General features: G+C 32.9%; 1 protein-coding gene across 39 annotated transcripts in view; it reads left to right on the forward strand.

The window, feature by feature from the left end:
• The window catches only part of SLMAP (sarcolemma associated protein), a 144,188-nt gene that overhangs the window by 80,047 nt on the left and 45,453 nt on the right, over positions 1–18,688 (forward strand). For 8 of the 39 annotated variants that reach the window (XM_059161267.1, XM_059161265.1, XM_059161283.1 and 5 more), the window contains exons 4-13: positions 1,921–1,957; positions 3,654–3,716; positions 7,237–7,332; positions 7,583–7,654; positions 8,989–9,129; positions 10,238–10,375; positions 11,634–11,802; positions 11,888–11,938; positions 12,433–12,483; positions 16,921–16,983. In XM_059161267.1, coding sequence (XP_059017250.1) covers positions 1,921–1,957; positions 3,654–3,716; positions 7,237–7,332; positions 7,583–7,654; positions 8,989–9,129; positions 10,238–10,375; positions 11,634–11,802; positions 11,888–11,938; positions 12,433–12,483; positions 16,921–16,983 — 881 coding nt within the window. The remainder of the gene's footprint in view (positions 1–1,920; positions 1,958–3,653; positions 3,717–7,236; positions 7,333–7,582; positions 7,655–8,988; positions 9,130–10,237; positions 10,376–11,633; positions 11,803–11,887; positions 11,939–12,432; positions 12,484–16,920; positions 16,984–18,688) is intronic. The other 31 variants (XM_059161275.1, XM_059161286.1, XM_059161291.1 and 28 more) reach the window with 7 other exon arrangements.

Raw genomic sequence — 18,688 nt, forward strand, 5'->3', positions numbered from 1 at the left:
GGTACATTTAAAGCATCTAATGCTTTTAAGATACTCACTAGCTAGTTCTCAAAAAGCTAACTATTTTCTTCTTCTTTGATTTTTATTATATTGCACGAAGGATTTGTTTTTTCAGTTATCTGTGTACCCAACATGGGCTCAAACACATGGCTGTGAGATCAAGAGTCACATGCTGTACTGACTAAGCCAGTCAAGTACCCCTGCACAGATAATTTTTAAATGATAACAAACATAGGCACCTGGGTGGCTCATTTGGTTAGGCAACTGCCTTCAGCTCAGGCCATGATCCTGGAGTCCTGAGATCAAGTCCCATATTGGGCTCCCTGCTCGGCGGGGAGTCTGCTTCTCACTCTGACCTCTCCCCTTTCATGCTCTCTCTCTCTCTCAAATAAATAAGTAAAATCTTTTTTAAAAATGATAACAGAGAAAAATTGCCTATAATCCCACCACCTTAACACTAAATAATTGGTTCCCTTTTCTGTATTCCCTTGTTGCATATGAACTTTTTCTATAATTCAAACAAAATACACTTATATCCAGGATAGTTTCTGTAAGATACATGTTTAGCTGGATTTTTAGCCTTTTGTTAACCAAATTTTCACAGGAACAATTTTGTACTTGGGTCACTAAGAAAACTAGATTAAAAAAAAACAAAACATGAATACTGTTTGCTTCTATTTAAAGTTCATTTGCCCGAATGTGCGTTGGCTATGGAGAAAAATATATATACCCCAAATGGTTGTCTCTAGGTGCTGGCATTAGGTAATTTTTACTTATTTCCTCATACTTTCATTTACCATAGTCAGTATATATTGCTTGTATAGTCAAGAAAAAGAAGGTTATGTTTAAACTGTCTATCCCATGTTTATAGGGTAGAGAGAAAAACTAAAGTTGGCATAATTTTTTAAACCTTCATTAGACGCCAGCTTTGCTAGGGCCTGGTGATAGGTTCTGGGGATCCAGAGGTAAATTGGTCATAGTGCCTGGCTTCCTTATCTGCTCTTATCTCATGGGAGTGGTAGTAGGATCAAGTGTTATTATGTCTTAGTTACTGTTGAAAGCTCTTTATTTATAGTAACACATTTAATGCTTACAGTTATCCCATGGGGTTATTTTTATTATTATCCCCATTTTATGGATGAGGAACCTGAGACCTATATAGTGCTTAGGTAAGCTTGCCCAAGATTACACACCTAGTAAGTAGAACCAGAATGTGGGCCCAGTCAGTGTGGCATCTGAGCCTGCATGCTGAACTGCTATACTGTAATACTGCCTGTCTGTTGTTAGTACTTTATAAGGCCCAAAAGGCAATTAGTACCAATTATACTGTCTGTTTACTGCTTAGTTTTATAGGAATGTACCGAGTTTAGTTTCATACCTACATCTAAGCTTTTAGTTGTTTGCATGTGACGTAGAGAACAGTAATACTGTTTGGTTGGCTAAAGTTGTTCTCCACTAGAACAAGTTTCCAAATCATAGCTTTCTTTCTAGTAGAACTTTGTTTTTTAAGACTTTGTTTATAGGAATTACTTAATTTTAAAAGGACATAATTTACATATTCCAGAACTAAAAATAGGTAATTTAAGGATTGCTTCTTTTCTATGTAGAAGTTCTATAGTCATGGAATTCACCAGAGCCCTCATTAAATAGTGGATCCTCAAAGGGCATTTAATACATTTTGAATTTTGAATTTTGGATTTGTGATTAGAAGTATATCATGTGTAAAAGGTAAATTTGTGTATTTATTACCTTTTTTTCCAAGAATTCTATGGATTTATGAAGGATTAGAGAATAATTCACATTGTTTTAATTATATGACACTGAGTGTATCAACTTTAGGGTTTAAGATATTCTGGTACTGTCATACTGTTTCCTCTGTGTCAGGAAATTAGATAAAAAATTCTAAATTTTACTTTTCAGTGTCATCCATGCTCCATTACCAAGTCCTGTTGACAAAGTAAGTTACGAATGATTATTTTCTCTAAACTAACTCAGCTATATTGCTTTGGAAAATGTTTTTATTTGTTTTTAATATGCTTTACCTAGGAATTTTTTTTTCTTCTGTAACAAATGATATACAGTGTATGCAGGTATTTGGTTATTGCATTCTTCTGATCTGGAAAATTTAGGATGGATGTTTCTTAGGAAAAAAACCTTTGTTATCTCAACTAAATGGCCAATAGTATAGACTAGGAGCTCTAGCCAGAGATACAAAGTGTTAATTACTACTTTTTATTCTGGAATACAGTTCTCTCTAGAAATATCTATTTAAGTTTTCTGCCCAAATAGTTCACCCAACATATACTTACACATGGAAAAATGGAAATATGGATTTACAGAAATTGCTCTTTTATCGTCCTTGAAAATTAGTTTTAACTTTATTTGGTCAGAAAATTTGCAATAATTACTTGTTAGTGTTTTTCCTTTTGTTCAGAAATAATTGTGTAATAAACTGTAGATATCATTGCTAAATACCAAAAAAAAATCTGTATCTCTTGGCATGAATGTGGGTGTTTTTTCTTAGTGTACTAAAACTGTTGTAAAATAGTTCACATTTTTTCTTCCATTTGGTTAAAGACTGAAAGCCTGCCTGAAACTGAAGTTCTCTGTGAGATTCCTTTTTTAGAAGTAAAAGTGGTTGATCATCAACCTTAGTAATACCAAGAATTATTTCAGAAGTAAATAATGGCATTGCCAGTTTAGTACTAACTTTTAAAAATAATGCCACTTCTCTAAATTCTAATTAGCATATTAATAAAAATATTCTTTCTGAACCTAATCAGAAATAGTGCTATTTAACATCATTAATAAGTTGATACAAAGGGCTTGGTAATATTGAGGATATGGGTAAATGTTACAGCAACCTAATAGTATCTTCTTTTTGTGGGGGGTGAATAATGCCACGGTTCTATGTTCCACACTTGGGAAGAACCCCTTATTGAAGGTATTTCATCTAATACTCTTGAGTTCTAAGTATTTTTTCTGTCATTTGTAATTTAAATACCATTATTTTCCATCTTTTTCTTCTTAAACTTACCTGTAGTTTAAAGAATGAAAAAGACAAAACTATTCCCTCTTCCCTCCCTCTGTTGCTCTCTCTCTCCCTTCTCCTTCCTTCCTTCCATCCATCCTTCCTTACAAAACAAATCTATTTTCATTGTCCTGGCCATGAAAAGTGTTAAATTTCATGTCCTGTCTGTCCTTGCACCCCAAAATACAATTCCCATTTTGAAGATGGCTACTTCTAAAAGAATTATGACTTCTTGTTGTATTGAAAAACTATCTAACAATGAATTGTAAAGGGGATAAGTTATATATCTATTGATTCAGGAGGTATTATTTCTGAATTAAGAAAGAGCAATATTGCTGTTGTGCTGTGTTTGTGATTTGGTTTATCAAGGAATGTTTTCACGAGTAGTACTTGTTCCACCATTCTGCTTATAAATTTCAGACTAGTCAGCAAAAAATAATACCATTTACAAATTCTAGGCATGAGACAGATACATTTTGAAAACAGAAGGAATATTTTAAGCTGAAAAATATTTTTTATTTTGCATATTTTGCTAAATGGACATTTCAGGGACTTGGTTTGACTTTAATGTCTTTTATAAATGTTTTGTGTGACTATTGGTACTTATGTTATTTGTTTCTAGGTTGCTGCTAACACTCCAAGTATGTACTCTCAGGAACTATTCCAGCTTTCTCAGTATCTACAGGTAAAAGTAAATCTTGAAAATTCTTAGTTTTTAAAAGTAGAATTAAACAACTTAGATTTGATTTTGCTAGTTCACAAATATAGGCTAAAGAAATATTGACTGGATACAAATATAAAAGAAATATTTCTCAAAGTTAAAAAAAGGATTAAAATGGGGCGCCAGGGTGGCTCAGTGGGTTAAAGCCTCTGTCTTCAGCTCAGGTCATGATCTCAGGGTCCTAGGATCAAGCCCCACATCAGGCTCTCTGCTCAGCGGGGAGCCTGCTCCCCACCCCTTCTCTCTACCTGCTTCTCTGCCTGCTTGTGATCTCTGTCAAATAAATAAATAAAATCTTTAAAAAAAAAGGATTAAAACTAGGTCTTATGAAGAGAGGATAAAGAGAATCAGGATTATTGGGGTGCCTGGGTGGCTCAGTCAGTTAAGCATCTGCCTTTGGCTAAGGTCACAATCCTAGGGTCCGGGGATCGAGTCCCGCATTGGGCTCCTTGCTTAGCAGGGAGCCTGCTTCTCCCTCTGCCTGCCGCTACTCATGCTTGTGCACTAAATAAAATCTGGGGAGAAAAAAAAAAAAAGAATCAGGATTATTAAGTCCAAAAAAGATAGGGTTCCGTACAAGAAAAGTATTTTTTTCATTCGGATATGGGGAAGTTTCAAAATAGTTTGTAGATGACTTTTAAATAAAATTAAACCTGGAGAGATCTTGGTTGCTCAGTATGATATTAATAGCAAATGATTATATATGTATCTATCTATATAATGTAATATAATATATAACTAATATAATATAAATATATAATAAATAATAAATAGTACATTTATTATAAATGATAGTTTATAATATAATAAATAATATAATATACACATTAATATAATACACTATATAATTTTATTATAATATATTAAATTAGATTATTATAATATATATAATATAATGTAATATATATTAACTATATGCCAGACTCTTGCAGTTTACCTCTATTCATTTATTCCTCAGAATAATCCTGTAAGGTACTTATTTTATTCCCATTTTTATAGATGGAGTAACTGAGATCCTGGAAAGTTAAATAATTTACACAGTGTTACGCACCTACTCTGTGGTAGAGCTGGGATTTGAACCCAGACAGTCAGACCTCAGAGTGTCCACCCTTGAACATTGTGCTATGCTGCTGGATCTGTAGAAGGATATTTTGATGGGGCAGATACATGGAATGGGCTCCTGAAGTTAATAATGGATTTAAAGAGCCATAGAAATTTCCATAAAGGAAATACGTGGCTTTTTTTTTTCCCCTCTTGATTTTGGGACATTTGGGCTGGATTATTGTTCTTATTATTCTGGTGAGAGAGCATGGTGGAAGAAAGCTCTAGATCAGAAATTAAGAGATTAAACTTTTTATCCTGGCTCTGCTACTGAGTTCTCTGACTTTGGGTGAATCATTCTACATGTGTACGTCTCCACTTGCTTTTTAAAACGGATAGGCTCAAACCAGTGTCCTGGTTCCTACATTCCTTTATAAGAATCAATCACTAAGAGCAGTTCTCCCTCCGTTAAGAATTTACAAGTCTGAAAATTGTCAGAGTATTAATCAGATCTTACCTTCCACTGGGCATTATGTAATGGGGCATAGAAAAGCTGTTTTACACATTTGCAGTTTGGTAGAGTGTCTGAAAGCATAGACTCTAGCCAGAATTCCCTGGACTTGGCCTGTGGCTTTAACTTCAGAAGTTTGGGGAAGGTTGTTTAACCCTTTCGTGAGCCTTGTTTTCTTCATCTATGATGTGGGTATAATAGCATGTACCTCACAGAATTGTGAAGAAAAAATGAATCTATATATATAAAATCTCCATTTTCCCATGGGAAATATGAGGCTCATATAGGTAAAATGGATTTCCTGAGGCTGTACACTATATAGTAACTAGTCATCATGGACTGTGAGTCTAATGCCCTAACTCACTGCAGTACTTTTTCCAATTTTGTCCATTCTTTGAATATTCATAATGGGCATAATCTTTCACTGTCCCTTTTCTGGTTTTTGAGAGAAGATTATACTGTGTTATCTTTTCTGTATACATTTTTTTCAATTGCCAAAGTTCTAATGTAAATTGTAAAACTTTTGAGCAGAAACTAGAATAGATAAATTTCACACCTTAGCACTAAAAGCCATTCCTGAAAGTATTAGATTTTTGTTAGGATGTGGTTCATGGAATAATGAAACTCTAAATGGAATTGAGTTTAAAAAGGTGAAATTACACCATCTAGTGGAAGTAGTGATTGTTTGGGGGGTTTGTTTTTAAGTAAAACTTTTTGCAGCATTTAATGTAATTTCCTGGATATTAAGAATGTTTAAAGAGCTTAAAATAAACTTGGCAACTAGTCTAAGTGTTAGATTCTAACTTTTGTTAGATTTCTTAATCTATACTTTTAGAGTTATATTTTAAAAAATGGTACCAGTAACTAATTAGATCAGATTTTCTTTTATCATTATTTATCAAGGATGTGGGAAAAAATAAATGCATACTTTAAACCTCAAGAACTGTCTTTGAAGCATATCCCTTTTTTTTTTGAAGTGGCTCCAGAGGTATTAGAGTAGTAAGTGTGTTCTTCTTTGGCTAATGACAGGAATAGAAGAAAGTGAAATTTAAAGATGTGCCATAACCACAGCTGAATGCTGTGTGAGCATTTTCACCTTGACTTCTAATGAAGGAGACCCTCTTAACAGCTGTCAAATGTTAACAAGTGACCTAGAGATAAGGATTTGCTTGCCAACGTCCTTCTCTGTAAAAATATCCCTTTGGAGTTGCCAAATAGTTATATAACTCCTTGACCCCTTAATTACATTTGTGGACTCTTACTTATTTTTGCCATATTTGATTGATGCTGAGTTAGTATTTAGTCACAAAGATTCAGGAAACCTGAAAATACAAGAGATTGCAAAGTAGTGTCTCTCCTTATATATATTTACATATATAACATTCTTAAAAGGGAAAATTAAAAGACATTTCTATTTTAGATGTCATACACATACAGCTAAGCCATTAAGAAATATCTTTGCTACTGACCAGATTGTTTGGCATAGTTTGAAATTAGTTTGTTCTGAAAGATATGTATATATATTTTAAAATGTTTGTGTGTGTGTTATATATACACATACATATATAGATATATACAAAAATACCTATGTATATAGATATATGTAAAATGGAGGGTTAATAACATTTGTTGAATTCTTCTAATCTGGGTTTCCTCTTTTTTTAATGCTTGTGAATTATGAGTGAAAGAAAAATAAAAATAGGGCACTTATTTTCTGTTAATAGGGGAAGGTGCAGCTCAGTACCCCTAACAGTCCTGGAAATAGGACTAAAATGATGTGGCTTATATATATTTTACAAGGTAGATTTTTCAGGTTTGAAAGTAAGATACAAAGTGGGATGTAAAATGAGAATATTTTCAGAATGTACTTTGATTTTTCTTCAAGGATCATGCTGAGTTTATAAAAATCTCTTTTGTGATTTGTACTATTAGGAGGCCTTACATCGGGAACAGATGTTGGAACAGAAGTTAGCCACACTTCAGCGGCTACTAGCCATCACCCAAGAGGCTTCAGATACCAGTTGGCAGGTATTCCATTTGCCTTTATATTCAAGAAGCATTTAAGTATAGTTTAATATCCCTTAGATGTTGATTAAAAGTGAAATTTTTTTAGCAGGCAAAGGCAAAGTTATTTCTGAATGACCAAATATTGAAAATGTAGCATTTTACCATGGGTGTTGGTCAGTTTTATGATTTTATATCTTTTTTGGGCAGTAGCAACCTTTTTGATATGTGTAATTTTTTAATTACTCTGGGATTTAAATTAATTTTTCAACAGGCTTTAATAGATGAAGATAGACTCTTATCACGGTTAGAAGTTATGGGAAACCAATTACAGGCATGCTCCAAAGTAAGTATTAATCTCAAGTAAAGATCCTTAAAGAAAAATGCATAAACTGTGCACGAAAAATGCATAGTTTTTTATGTAGCTTGTTTCTTTGTCATTTGTGTACATGCTAAAACATGTATACGTTTTCACCATTCTTTCAAATCTTTTTTCATTATAGGAAATTTCAAACATACATGTAAGAAGAAAGAATTGTGTATTGAATACCCATATACAACTCTTTCTTTGTTTTCTATCACAGTTGGTATGTGCTGGAGAAACTGGGTCATTTGTTTTCTATAATTTCCCTCAGTCTGGATTGTTATTTAAACATTTCTTCTAGCTTTCCTCCCACACCATGAATTGGTAGTTTGATCTAGAGATTTGATCTAATTTAGATTCAAGTCTTTTTTTTGCCAGCAATACTTCATGAGTAGTATTATGTACTTTCACCAGAAAGCACCATACTATCTAGTTGTCTTTCTTTTGAGATATTAGCAATCTTTGATGATTCTTGGCTAGATCCATTATTTGGGCTTGCAAAAATGGTGGTAATATAGTTCTGTTATTCCTTCATTTATTATCTGGATTACTTCTATAAATACTTCTTTTCCTCCTCATAAACCATTTGGTTACCCTGAAGTCATTTTCTTAGGAAAAGAAGGATAAGTCATTTTCTCCATTTATTTACTAGATTTTAAAATTGATTCCTTCTCATCCACCAAAGAATGACCATGAAGTGTTTTTTTTCCCCAAACGTAGATTTGACTATATTTCATGTGTTTCAGCCTATTCCACTTGTTGTTCTTATTGATGCTCAAATTTTCCCATCTTTGGTGCCTGAGACCTTTTCATAGAACCCCAGCAAACTGATAGCTTCCTGCTGTCATTTTAGACAAGGTATTTCAGACCCATCTTGTACATTTCCTGCCTCAGAACTGGACTCAGCTTTTTCTTCAGGGTGCTCTTATTCCTTATTCTTTATTCCTAATGGTTTAACCATTATTTTAAAATGCTTGGCCCCTATGAAAGTAATATTTTTTACCCACAAATGTAAATATTGTGGCTTAAAGAGAATATGACAGATAGGTGACTTAATTCATTTTGTACATTTGAGAGAAATTCTCCATTTTCTTAGACTTTTTTTTCTATCGGAAGTATGGATTAATATATTTGTGAAGGCATAATTTACAGTGCAACTTTTAAATACAGCTTCAGTTAATACAGGGCCAACATTATTTCTATTTGGAGATTACATCAGTATAGAATTCAAAGAGCATTATAATGTGTTATTTTTCCAAATGGTAAATACTTACAAAAATTACTTGGCTATAATTATAAATGTCTTCTAATCCTAGAATCAAACAGAAGATAGTTTACGGAAGGAGCTTATAGCATTACAGGAGGATAAACACAACTATGAGACGACAGCCAAAGAGTCCCTGAGGCGGGTTCTTCAGGAGAAAATTGAAGTGGTTAGAAAACTTTCAGAAGTTGAGGTATTTCATTTTAACAAATATAAAATGGTAATATGTTTAAAATTTTTAGCCTAAAATTGCTAATATTGTAGGACATTTTAAACTTTAGTATTATATAGCTAAGAAATATTTCCTGTCTGTGAAGTGAGAAAGGGTAATGTGCTGTTTTCCTTGTTAGGAATTTTCAACATAACCATGTGATTTTGGTGCTTGTGGTTCCTACTCAGTGATTGAGCAAATAACAGCCTCATCAGGGAGTCTTACTGTGGGCATTCTGTTTAGGATTCGGCCTCTCACACAGTGGACTGTGATATGTGGAGGGAATTGATCTCCTGTCACCTAGTTTTGCTTTTCTTCCAGTGGAGGGTAGTTAGTGGAAGGTGGAGAACCTTACCACTGTTCTTATTTACCCACCCTCTGAAGAAGAAAACTGTGTCTAACTTTAGAGGTCAAAGGGAAAATATCTCTGAGGTCCTTTCTTGGTCTTTTAGGAACAATCAAAATGTGATTCTCGTTGCTTTAAAAATAACCTAATTGATAATGTAGGTTATTCCTTTGAACCGCTGCTAAATTACCACAGAAGTTATTTGTTACTGGATTTAGTTAAAATGCCCATTGTAAACTGAACAGTAAAATTACTATATATAGTATATACTGTAGAATATGTTATAGTAATAGTTTCTATAATAGCCTTATCCCATCATAACTAATTCACTGTCGTTTCATTGATTTGATATGCAAGGAAAGAAAATTGCTAGCAGTCTTCTAATTTTCTTATTAAGTTGATTATGCATAGTATTAAACTTGCTTTCAAGAATTTATAAGCTTAAAATATTTTCAAGTCTAAAAGTCATAACCGGTGGCCTTTTAAAAGAGTAGTTATATAAAAGGAACATTCTTTCCTCCCTTGCCCCCTTTCTGTTGTTTTGTTTTGTTTTTAAGTTTTTTTGTTGTATTTTCTGTTTTAGCATGTACCTAAAGTAAACTAAAATTGTTAGGTTGTTTAACCTTTACATAAAGGCCAGGGAAGATAATAATTTAGAACAGCCCATAGAATTAACACTTTTTATAAGTTGAATTTACAATGTGCATTTATTCTAAATCAGTTATCTGTAAACTTGAATTACAGCGAAGTCTGAGTAATACTGAAGATGAATGTACACATCTTAAAGAAATGAATGAACGGACTCAGGAAGAATTAAGAGAATTAGCCAATAAATATAATGGAGCAGTTAATGAGATTAAAGATTTATCTGATAAATTAAAGGTATGTATTTACTCAACCTGAAAGTTTGTTAATTGTCCCCAACATACTGGGTAGATTAAGAGGTTAGATATTGCTGAATAGCTGTTGATATAAAAATTAGTAATGGATGGGGCGCCTGGGTGGCTCAGTGGGTTAAGCCTCTGCCTTCAGCTCAGGTCATGGTCTCAGGGTCCTGGGATCGAGCCCCTCATCGGGCTCTCTGCTCAGCAGGGAGCCTGCTTCCTCCTCTCTCTCTGTCTGCCTCTCTGCCTACTTGTGATCTCTGTCTGTCAAATAAATAAATAAATCTTAAAAAAAAAAAATTAATAATGGTTGAAATATGCAGTAAAAAAAAGGTGCCATTTAGCCCAAACCCCACTGCCCACAGATAATTGAAAGTCTATAAGAGCTGACATATTTCCTCTGGATGGAAATAAGTAGTATTTCACAACAGGTATCTTTTAATACATAACAGGAAGTAGATGTAAATCAGCAAACCCCAAGATACTTAGACTTTTTAAAAGCTTGAATCAGTTTATCCTTGGGGAGCCCCAAGGATAGAGCCTAACTATGTTAGTGCTGAAACAAGCCCAGAAGTAACTTGGAGTCATCTGTATCGACTCTTGTAGCCTCCAGGGATGCTATTAACTGCTTCGGTGGCAGCTCCCTGTAGCTATAGGGCATTTAGGATAAGGACAGATGAGGCCATAAGTAATGTCAAGTTGGTCCCTTAAATGTTATAACTGAGTTTTAAAGACCCATCTTTAAATAATTGAAACCATGGAATGAGTGGCTAGAAAACATATATTTGTTAGAGAAGACTAGGGCATACCTCCCCTCTGTGTGGTTGGTGAACCTATAATAGTTTTAAAGATTGTTAAACGGAGGTCATTTTGAAAAATGCTTATGATCATCATTCTTTCAACTAAATGCAGTTTTGTTTAAAATATCAGAGTAAATTACATTTTAGAACTTACAAAGTAATTTAAACAATAGTAATTTCAGGGGGAAACCTTACATATTTCCCTCTTGAAAACTTTGGAGTTTTTCATTTTGACCCCCTTACTTGTATGTATTAGGCCTGTTTGCTTGCTACAAGTTTTTCTTTCCTAGGTGATAGGGAAGCATGACATTATTTTGACATTTACAAATATTTTCTATAATATTGAATATTCTCCTTAAAAGTTAGTGGTGAATAAAAGCAGTCCTGCTTTAGGCCTTTGAAAGCAAGTTCAGACTTTATGAAATAAATTAATTTTTTTTTTTTCTTTCTCAACAGGTAGCAGAGGGAAAACAAGAAGAAATCCAACAGAAGGGACAAGCTGAGAAAAAAGAATTACAACATAAAATAGATGAAATGGAAGAAAAGGAACAGGAGCTCCAGGCAAAAATAGAAGCTTTGCAAGCTGATAATGACTTCACCAATGAAAGGCTAACAGCTTTACAAGGTAAGTTACCCAATCCAGAAGTTGATTTTATTTATTTATTTTTTTTTATCTGTGAAATATCTTTTTCTTGGACTTTTATTTACAGTACGGTTAGAACATCTTCAGGAGAAAACTCTTAAAGAATGCAGCAGTTTAGGTAGGTGTGTCCCCCAGTTTCTTACTTAAAGCTGAATTTTATCATTGAAGTTTTGATGTTTACTTTCTCATGGGTTACTTATTTTAAGAGGGTATTTCATGTTTTAGGTATAACGTATCTCCAGTCTTTCAGAAAATTTCCTTAAAAATATGCTTGATTACCACCAGTGGGCACCATTGTTTAGTCTTTGAGATAAATGAAATTTCTGCATCTGAGACACTCTACTTAGAGATATTTAAATAAGAAAATACATGCACAGCAGGACCCTTTTTTTTTTATTTTTTTGAGGTTCATTGGTAAGCAACTGGACAGTTGTAGCTTTTTCTCTAGGTCAATAGAACATGGCCCGTTGAACCCTTCTTGTAAAAACAAATTTAAAGTGTGCTTTACTGTGTTAATGTAAGTAGGAATACAAAATGCCATGGTTACAGTTGAGACCAGTTTTAAAGTAATGCTTTCTTTGATAAGGCAATGATACACTGTCTTAATCCTAGGGATACAAGTTGATGACTTCTTACCTAAAATAAATGGGAGCACAGAAAAAGGTAGTGTAAAAAACTTAAATGTTTTTCTTTCATGATATCCTTTTACTATTTAAGCAGGATAGAGAGATCAGTGTTTTAAGGTTTTAAGTGTTTAGAACGAAAAGCATGCAGTTCATAGACCATTGAGTCCCAGCATTAAAAAAAGCTTCCCTTTATTTTGTAATTCTTAATGCTATGATTTTTGGTTAGATATCCCTTGTTATATGGAAATTTTAATTATTCAAATAACAAAAGTGACAAAGTTCAACTTTAGCATTGGTTTATATACGCAGTATAGCTTTCTCCCCCAGTATATTTTTCAAAAAATTCTACTTTGATTTTCTTTCATCAAGTACTATTTCCTGAGGATACTGGGCTTCCATTTTTAATGTTTGTGCCCTGCCCCATACCTGGCCAAGAGCTTATTTAACAGTTTATCCATTGAGCTCTTGGATATGTCATAGAAACTGCTTTCTTTATACTGTATATCTGTTTCTTTAATTAGAAAAAACAGAGTCAGTCATTTCTGCTATCTGAAAAATCATTTATTAGTTAATGATTAGTTTACTCCAACCCTTCTTTCTAGATAGCTTGCATTATCTCTTGCCAAAAATGTATGGCTGCTCTTGGTTTTTCTGTTACTGCATGAGGTACTTTTTACCATATGGCTTGTACATTCTTTCATTTGAGAAGATTCCCATTCATCCTTCTCCATTTCCACCCATCCAGCTTTAACTGAGCACCAGCTATGTGCCAGATCCTGAGTTAGATGCTTGAAGCACAGAATGAATAAAATTACTTTCCACATTTATAAAACTATGTACCTCTCATCTTAAGTTTTTATATAGAAGTTAGTGCAAGATATCAAGGGTAATACTCAGAACTTATTAAATATTTTTTTCATGTGTCAGGGGATATTTTTGAAGTCCTTGGGGCACAGCCAACTCTGATAAATTTAGGAGGTACTTTTTTGTTTTTGTTTTTGTGTGGTTGGCTTTTAATCAGGAACCAGCACAATAGGCTCAAGTTATCATGTATATATGAGCTGTAATCTCAAGATCTAATATTACATATATTCTATAACAAATCTTAAAACTCTAAATTAAAAGTTATTGCCATTAATCAGTCATTTGACTATTCTGTATGTGTTTTATAAAATACATCTACATTTTAGAATTCCAGTTTGAGTTTCAGTTTGAGAATTTTTTAAAGGTATAGTTTATATTCATTACTGATAGTACTAATTTCTCTATTAATTATATTTAACAAATATATATATAAAATAACTTAATCCTCACTTTCTAAAAGCTTATCACTGTTAAATGAATTTTTATTTTTTGTTGTCATTATTTGCTTTTATTTTTTCCTCTTTTTGGCATGAATACTTTTTAGTCCAGTTCATCACTATTTTGACTTAAATGTTATTTATTAATAATGTTAGTGTTAACTTAGGCTGGGAACATACTCTTTCTTCAGTTAAGAGAATCCCTTTATATACAGTAAATCATCTTTATACTATTTTAGAGTTGTCAGATTACTGCTTAAAATTTTTTGCTGAGATGAGGCTAGTTATAGACAACTCCTGATTTAAGACTGAATAAGATATTTTGGATACTTTAGGGTACTTCTTACCATCATTGTTTTTTAGTGGTGATAAATTGAGTGGTGTGAGAGTGACCTACAAAGTATCCTTAATGAAATGGAATAGTAAATATCTTGATATGCACAAAAGCATCATTATACCAGATTTAATACAGAGTGGATTTTGGAATGAGTCTGTTCTGAGTCATTTGTTATTACAAACCAATTATCAAGCATTCCAGTATTACCAAAAGTCCATAACGACAATATGCTATCAGATATGACTTTATCTAAAATTGCTCTTTAAATAGTAGAGCAAGAACCAAGTATAGTTTTAAGAGAATGTTTTAAAAATATCTGGGGATGTTAAAATTAATGCCATTCTCTAGTAAACTCTGTCTTTTGAAATTACTTAAATCTAAAGTAGCTGCTATAAGCACAAGTTTTATACTATAAATTTTTTGTATCTTATCTGGTAAGCATAATTCAAATATATCTTAGAAAAGCACTGTCTAATAGAAATATTATGAGAACCACATACATAATTTAAAAATTTCTGATAACCACATTAAAAATATAAAAAGAAACAGGTAAAGTGTTGCTAATGTATTTTAATAATGTTTAATAACATTTACTTTAACTCACTATATCAAAAATATTTCAACATGTAATCAGTATTAAAATATTATAAATGAAGTATTTCACATTTTTTCCTTGGTAAATCTTTGAAACCAGCATATATTTATTTTACACTTACAACATATCTCAATTCAAACTAGCCATTTTTTCAGGGCTCAGTCCACATGTGTATTGAGCATGTGCATTGGACAGCACAGGTAGTATAGAAAATAAAAATTTATAGAAAACTCATGTATAAATGAAACACATTTTAAGTATCACAGCTCTCTCTTTTGTTTCTGTATCTGTCTTTTCTTTATATTTCTGCATCCCTGTTTGGGATCTTAGACATGGCTCCCCCCCTCCCCCAGGCTCATGTATCTGATTCTTTTTGCATTATCAGTAATATCTTTTATAGTTTTGGCAAAGTGAATTCCTAAGGGGCTGAATTCAAGTAATGAAGTATTTAAAAGTGTCATCATCCAAATCTTTTACATATACTATCTGAAAGACTTTTCTCTCATATCTTAGAAAAATGCCTTTGTAGAAGTCATACAGATATATTTTATATTAGTCTTGCATTTTATCTAAACTAGTATGATAAATCTTTTAATCTAGAGTCTAGATAATTAAAATCAGAGTACATAAAAGGGTGATTAGTGGCTTAGTGAGTAATAGGGGATGTACTGCCTTAAATGTCATCTAAAGTCCTGTGATGATAGTCAGAATTTTCTCAAGAAAGTTCTGATAAGTCCTTTAGGTTAAAATTTGGTTTCAGATGAGTTTTCTTACTTGAGCATGATGTTGTATAGTTGGAGTTCTGAAAATGTTATCATAGCTCAGTTAGGATTTATGTCAAACAACTTTTGATCATGTTGATTACCATTTAACTGAGGACTCCTGCTTTGGATTTCTTGGCTCCAATGAGCAAATGCTATTTATTAGATTTTTTTTCAAATTTCTGTTACAGCTAGCCTTTTTTTTTTTTTCTTTTTTGGGGGCTATATTGTATCTCTATGTAGCGTAACTATATAACTGTACAATTATATACAACTATACACACACATATCATATATAAATGATATATATGTATATATAACTCTTGACTGGAGGCTCTGTACACCATGTAAATAGGTAAAGGAGAGTGAAAGATTTCAGTAGGAGAAGGAGGTGGCATTAGTAAGGATGTCAAGAGAAGTTGTAATGTGATCAGAGTAAGAGATGCCTCCCTGCCTCTCAAGCAAAGTTGAGATGATGAGCAGGTGGTTGGTTGGTTGAAATGAGAAAAGAAAAGAGGCTTTCACAGTCTGAGTGGTACTAACTCGTGTCCTCTTTGACAGCTGTTAGTGCTTGCGTACCTTCCAGATAGTCATCATACTGGGGTATATTTTTAACACTTGAACTTCCACAGTCTCCTTAGAAGTTTTGAAAGATCCAGAGATAAAATTGAAGGATGTTATCCAGATTCAGAAGTTAACTCTTTGAATCAATATAAGTAAAGATTATTGTAAGAAAAGGGTTGATACTTTTCTTAAACTCCTGTTAGGTTCTGGTTCTCTCAACTCATTAAAACAAAACAAATTCTGTTTGACCTGAGCAAAACCATTTAACAGGCTCTTATTTTAAAATGTATAGGTATTGACTTTAGTCATTTGGGTAGAGATAAACAATGTAATATTTTGAGAGTATATAAAGAGCAGATTAAATAACTCAGAGGGAAAGGTTGTCTGTGAAATAAAAGTCTGAATATTGAAAAGTTGCATCATTTTCTTAAAAATTTTAAGGCATTATTTTATGGTATTCTTAAAATATTTATCTTTTGCCTCTTAACTAAGAATAGCTTTGAAGAGGGACTGTTAGAAAACAGTTACTTGAAAATTCAGTAAGAACAAATAATAAAATTTCAAAATTATTTACAGGTTTTTATTAAGCACTCATGGAGAAAGGTATATTTTAAAAGTAGGAAAAGCTTTTTAAAGCAATTTATCTATGGTTTTCTTGATCTCTTTGGATAGAAACTGTACCTTTAAAAGCTAACTATTCAGGGTACAAGTCAATGATTATATAGTTATAATTTTCAGTCATTTAGTTTTATTTAACTCCAGAGTATCTCTGCTGTTAATATTAAAAATATATTAAACTTTCATGAATCTTATTCAGAGTCATTCATGTTAATACATTTCCGTTTTCCTACGTTTGCTGTTGGTTTTCAAGAACAGCAACAAACTATATCCTTAAAGGTGTTTCTTTCTTTATTAGAGCACTTGCTTTCAAAGAGTGGCGGGGACTGCACTTTTATTCATCAATTCATAGAATGCCAGAGTGAGTACAGAGTATTTTTCACATTGATTTTAATGCAGTCAGGGGCAGAAATTGAAAAATGAGAGGAAAAATTAAGATCTCAATGTGTTTGTTATCGAAGAAGTGCACAGAGGGCCATCTTCAGACAGCAGCAGTACTTTTTACATTGTTTTGGCTTCTCTCTTTTGAGAATATTATTTTTGTGGCATTTGCCTTCAAAGAGATTTCATATTGCCCACAAAAAAAAAAAAAAAAAAAAAAAAAGAGGAAGTTTCAGTTTTTACCCAAAAAAATTATTGTTGATCAGGGAATAAAATGGAATGTCAAGCACCTAAACTTTATGTGTGGACACTTAAGAGGTAGTATTAACATTAGCCTGTTTTATTTAAGTTGTAGTTCTATCACAGGTTTGCATTTGAAGTTTTTAAATAAATTTCCTAAATGATTAAAATAAAGCCATGAAAACAGTGATTTTGTTTGGGCACTCAGAGCTGAAGATGGCCCTTAAGATAGCAGGATCTTTCTAGCAGAGGAGTAGCAATAGATTGTCCTACAGTCTGACATCAACCGCCCACCCTTGGGAAGGCTGTCTTTACTAATAGAGATGGATAGGTTGGCTTTTGAGGCGATTTGGACCTCTGCTGAATTCTGAGCGAAAGTTTCATGAATTCCCTCTTATTTGAAAATGACATGGCTGCTTAACTCCTGAGGTTGTGATGTTCTTTTCGTCTTAGTGATAATTAAAGATCACTATGTGTAATAAAGATTTATTGATGACATCTATCCTTTTCCCTACCAGATATAAAATATACTTTCGAGCATTTTCCTCTTCCTGTTCGCTCTGTTTTTGAATTGAATGACTTCCCGTGTTTTTATGCTCATGAGCTCATCTTGTGGATGTGCAAACGTATATGGTTCTCTCTCCTCTTCACACACACAGTCTCAGGAGCACTTGAGCTTCGTAAGGGTCACACCTGGTAATTATAGCAGACAAAATCAGTGGATCAGATGTTATACTCCTCGGAAATGCCTTAAGGAAACCTGGAATTTCATTTAATAGTTTTAGAAGAGCTTCTTTTTTGTCCATTTTAGAGATTATGATGTTGAATGTTAGTTTAATACTATTTTGAAGGAAATACTTTAATAATTATTTAATAAATAAAAGTATATATTTTGAGGGAAATTATTTAATAGCATATTTCTTTGTCCTTTAAAACTTTTCCGTAACGCAAAGATTAGTCCGTGTTTTTGTTATCTTCTGATCATGAAATTTCACTTTTATGGGACATTGGCACAGGGATTGGGGGCAAAATAATTGGTATCCACTGAAACCAACTAAAAGCAGAATATAGTCTAAAATACAAATCTTTAGAAGGATTTTGTACTTGTTTTATTGCATATGACCATTTTTTGATAAGTTAGTTTTATTTTAAATTTTTGTGATTTGTATTTTGAGCCCAAAGAAATAAAAACAGAGAACTATTAAAAAAAAGACTTACTAAGTTACAATTTGCAAAAATCTTTAAAAATATTATTGTAAAATATTTAGCCGTAGTTGTAATACAGAATGCTGTTTGTCTTACATTAAGAAAAAAATATTTGGGGGTGCTTGGGTGGATCAGTCATTAAAGACTGACTTGTCGGCTCAGGTCATGATCCCACAGTCCTGGGATCAAGTCCCACATTGGGCTCCCTGCTCAGCAGGGAGCCTGCTTCTTCTTTTCCA

The sequence above is a fragment of the Mustela lutreola genome, chromosome 2, assembly GCF_030435805.1.
Source record: "Mustela lutreola isolate mMusLut2 chromosome 2, mMusLut2.pri, whole genome shotgun sequence".
Classification (NCBI taxonomy): domain Eukaryota; kingdom Metazoa; phylum Chordata; class Mammalia; order Carnivora; family Mustelidae; genus Mustela; species Mustela lutreola.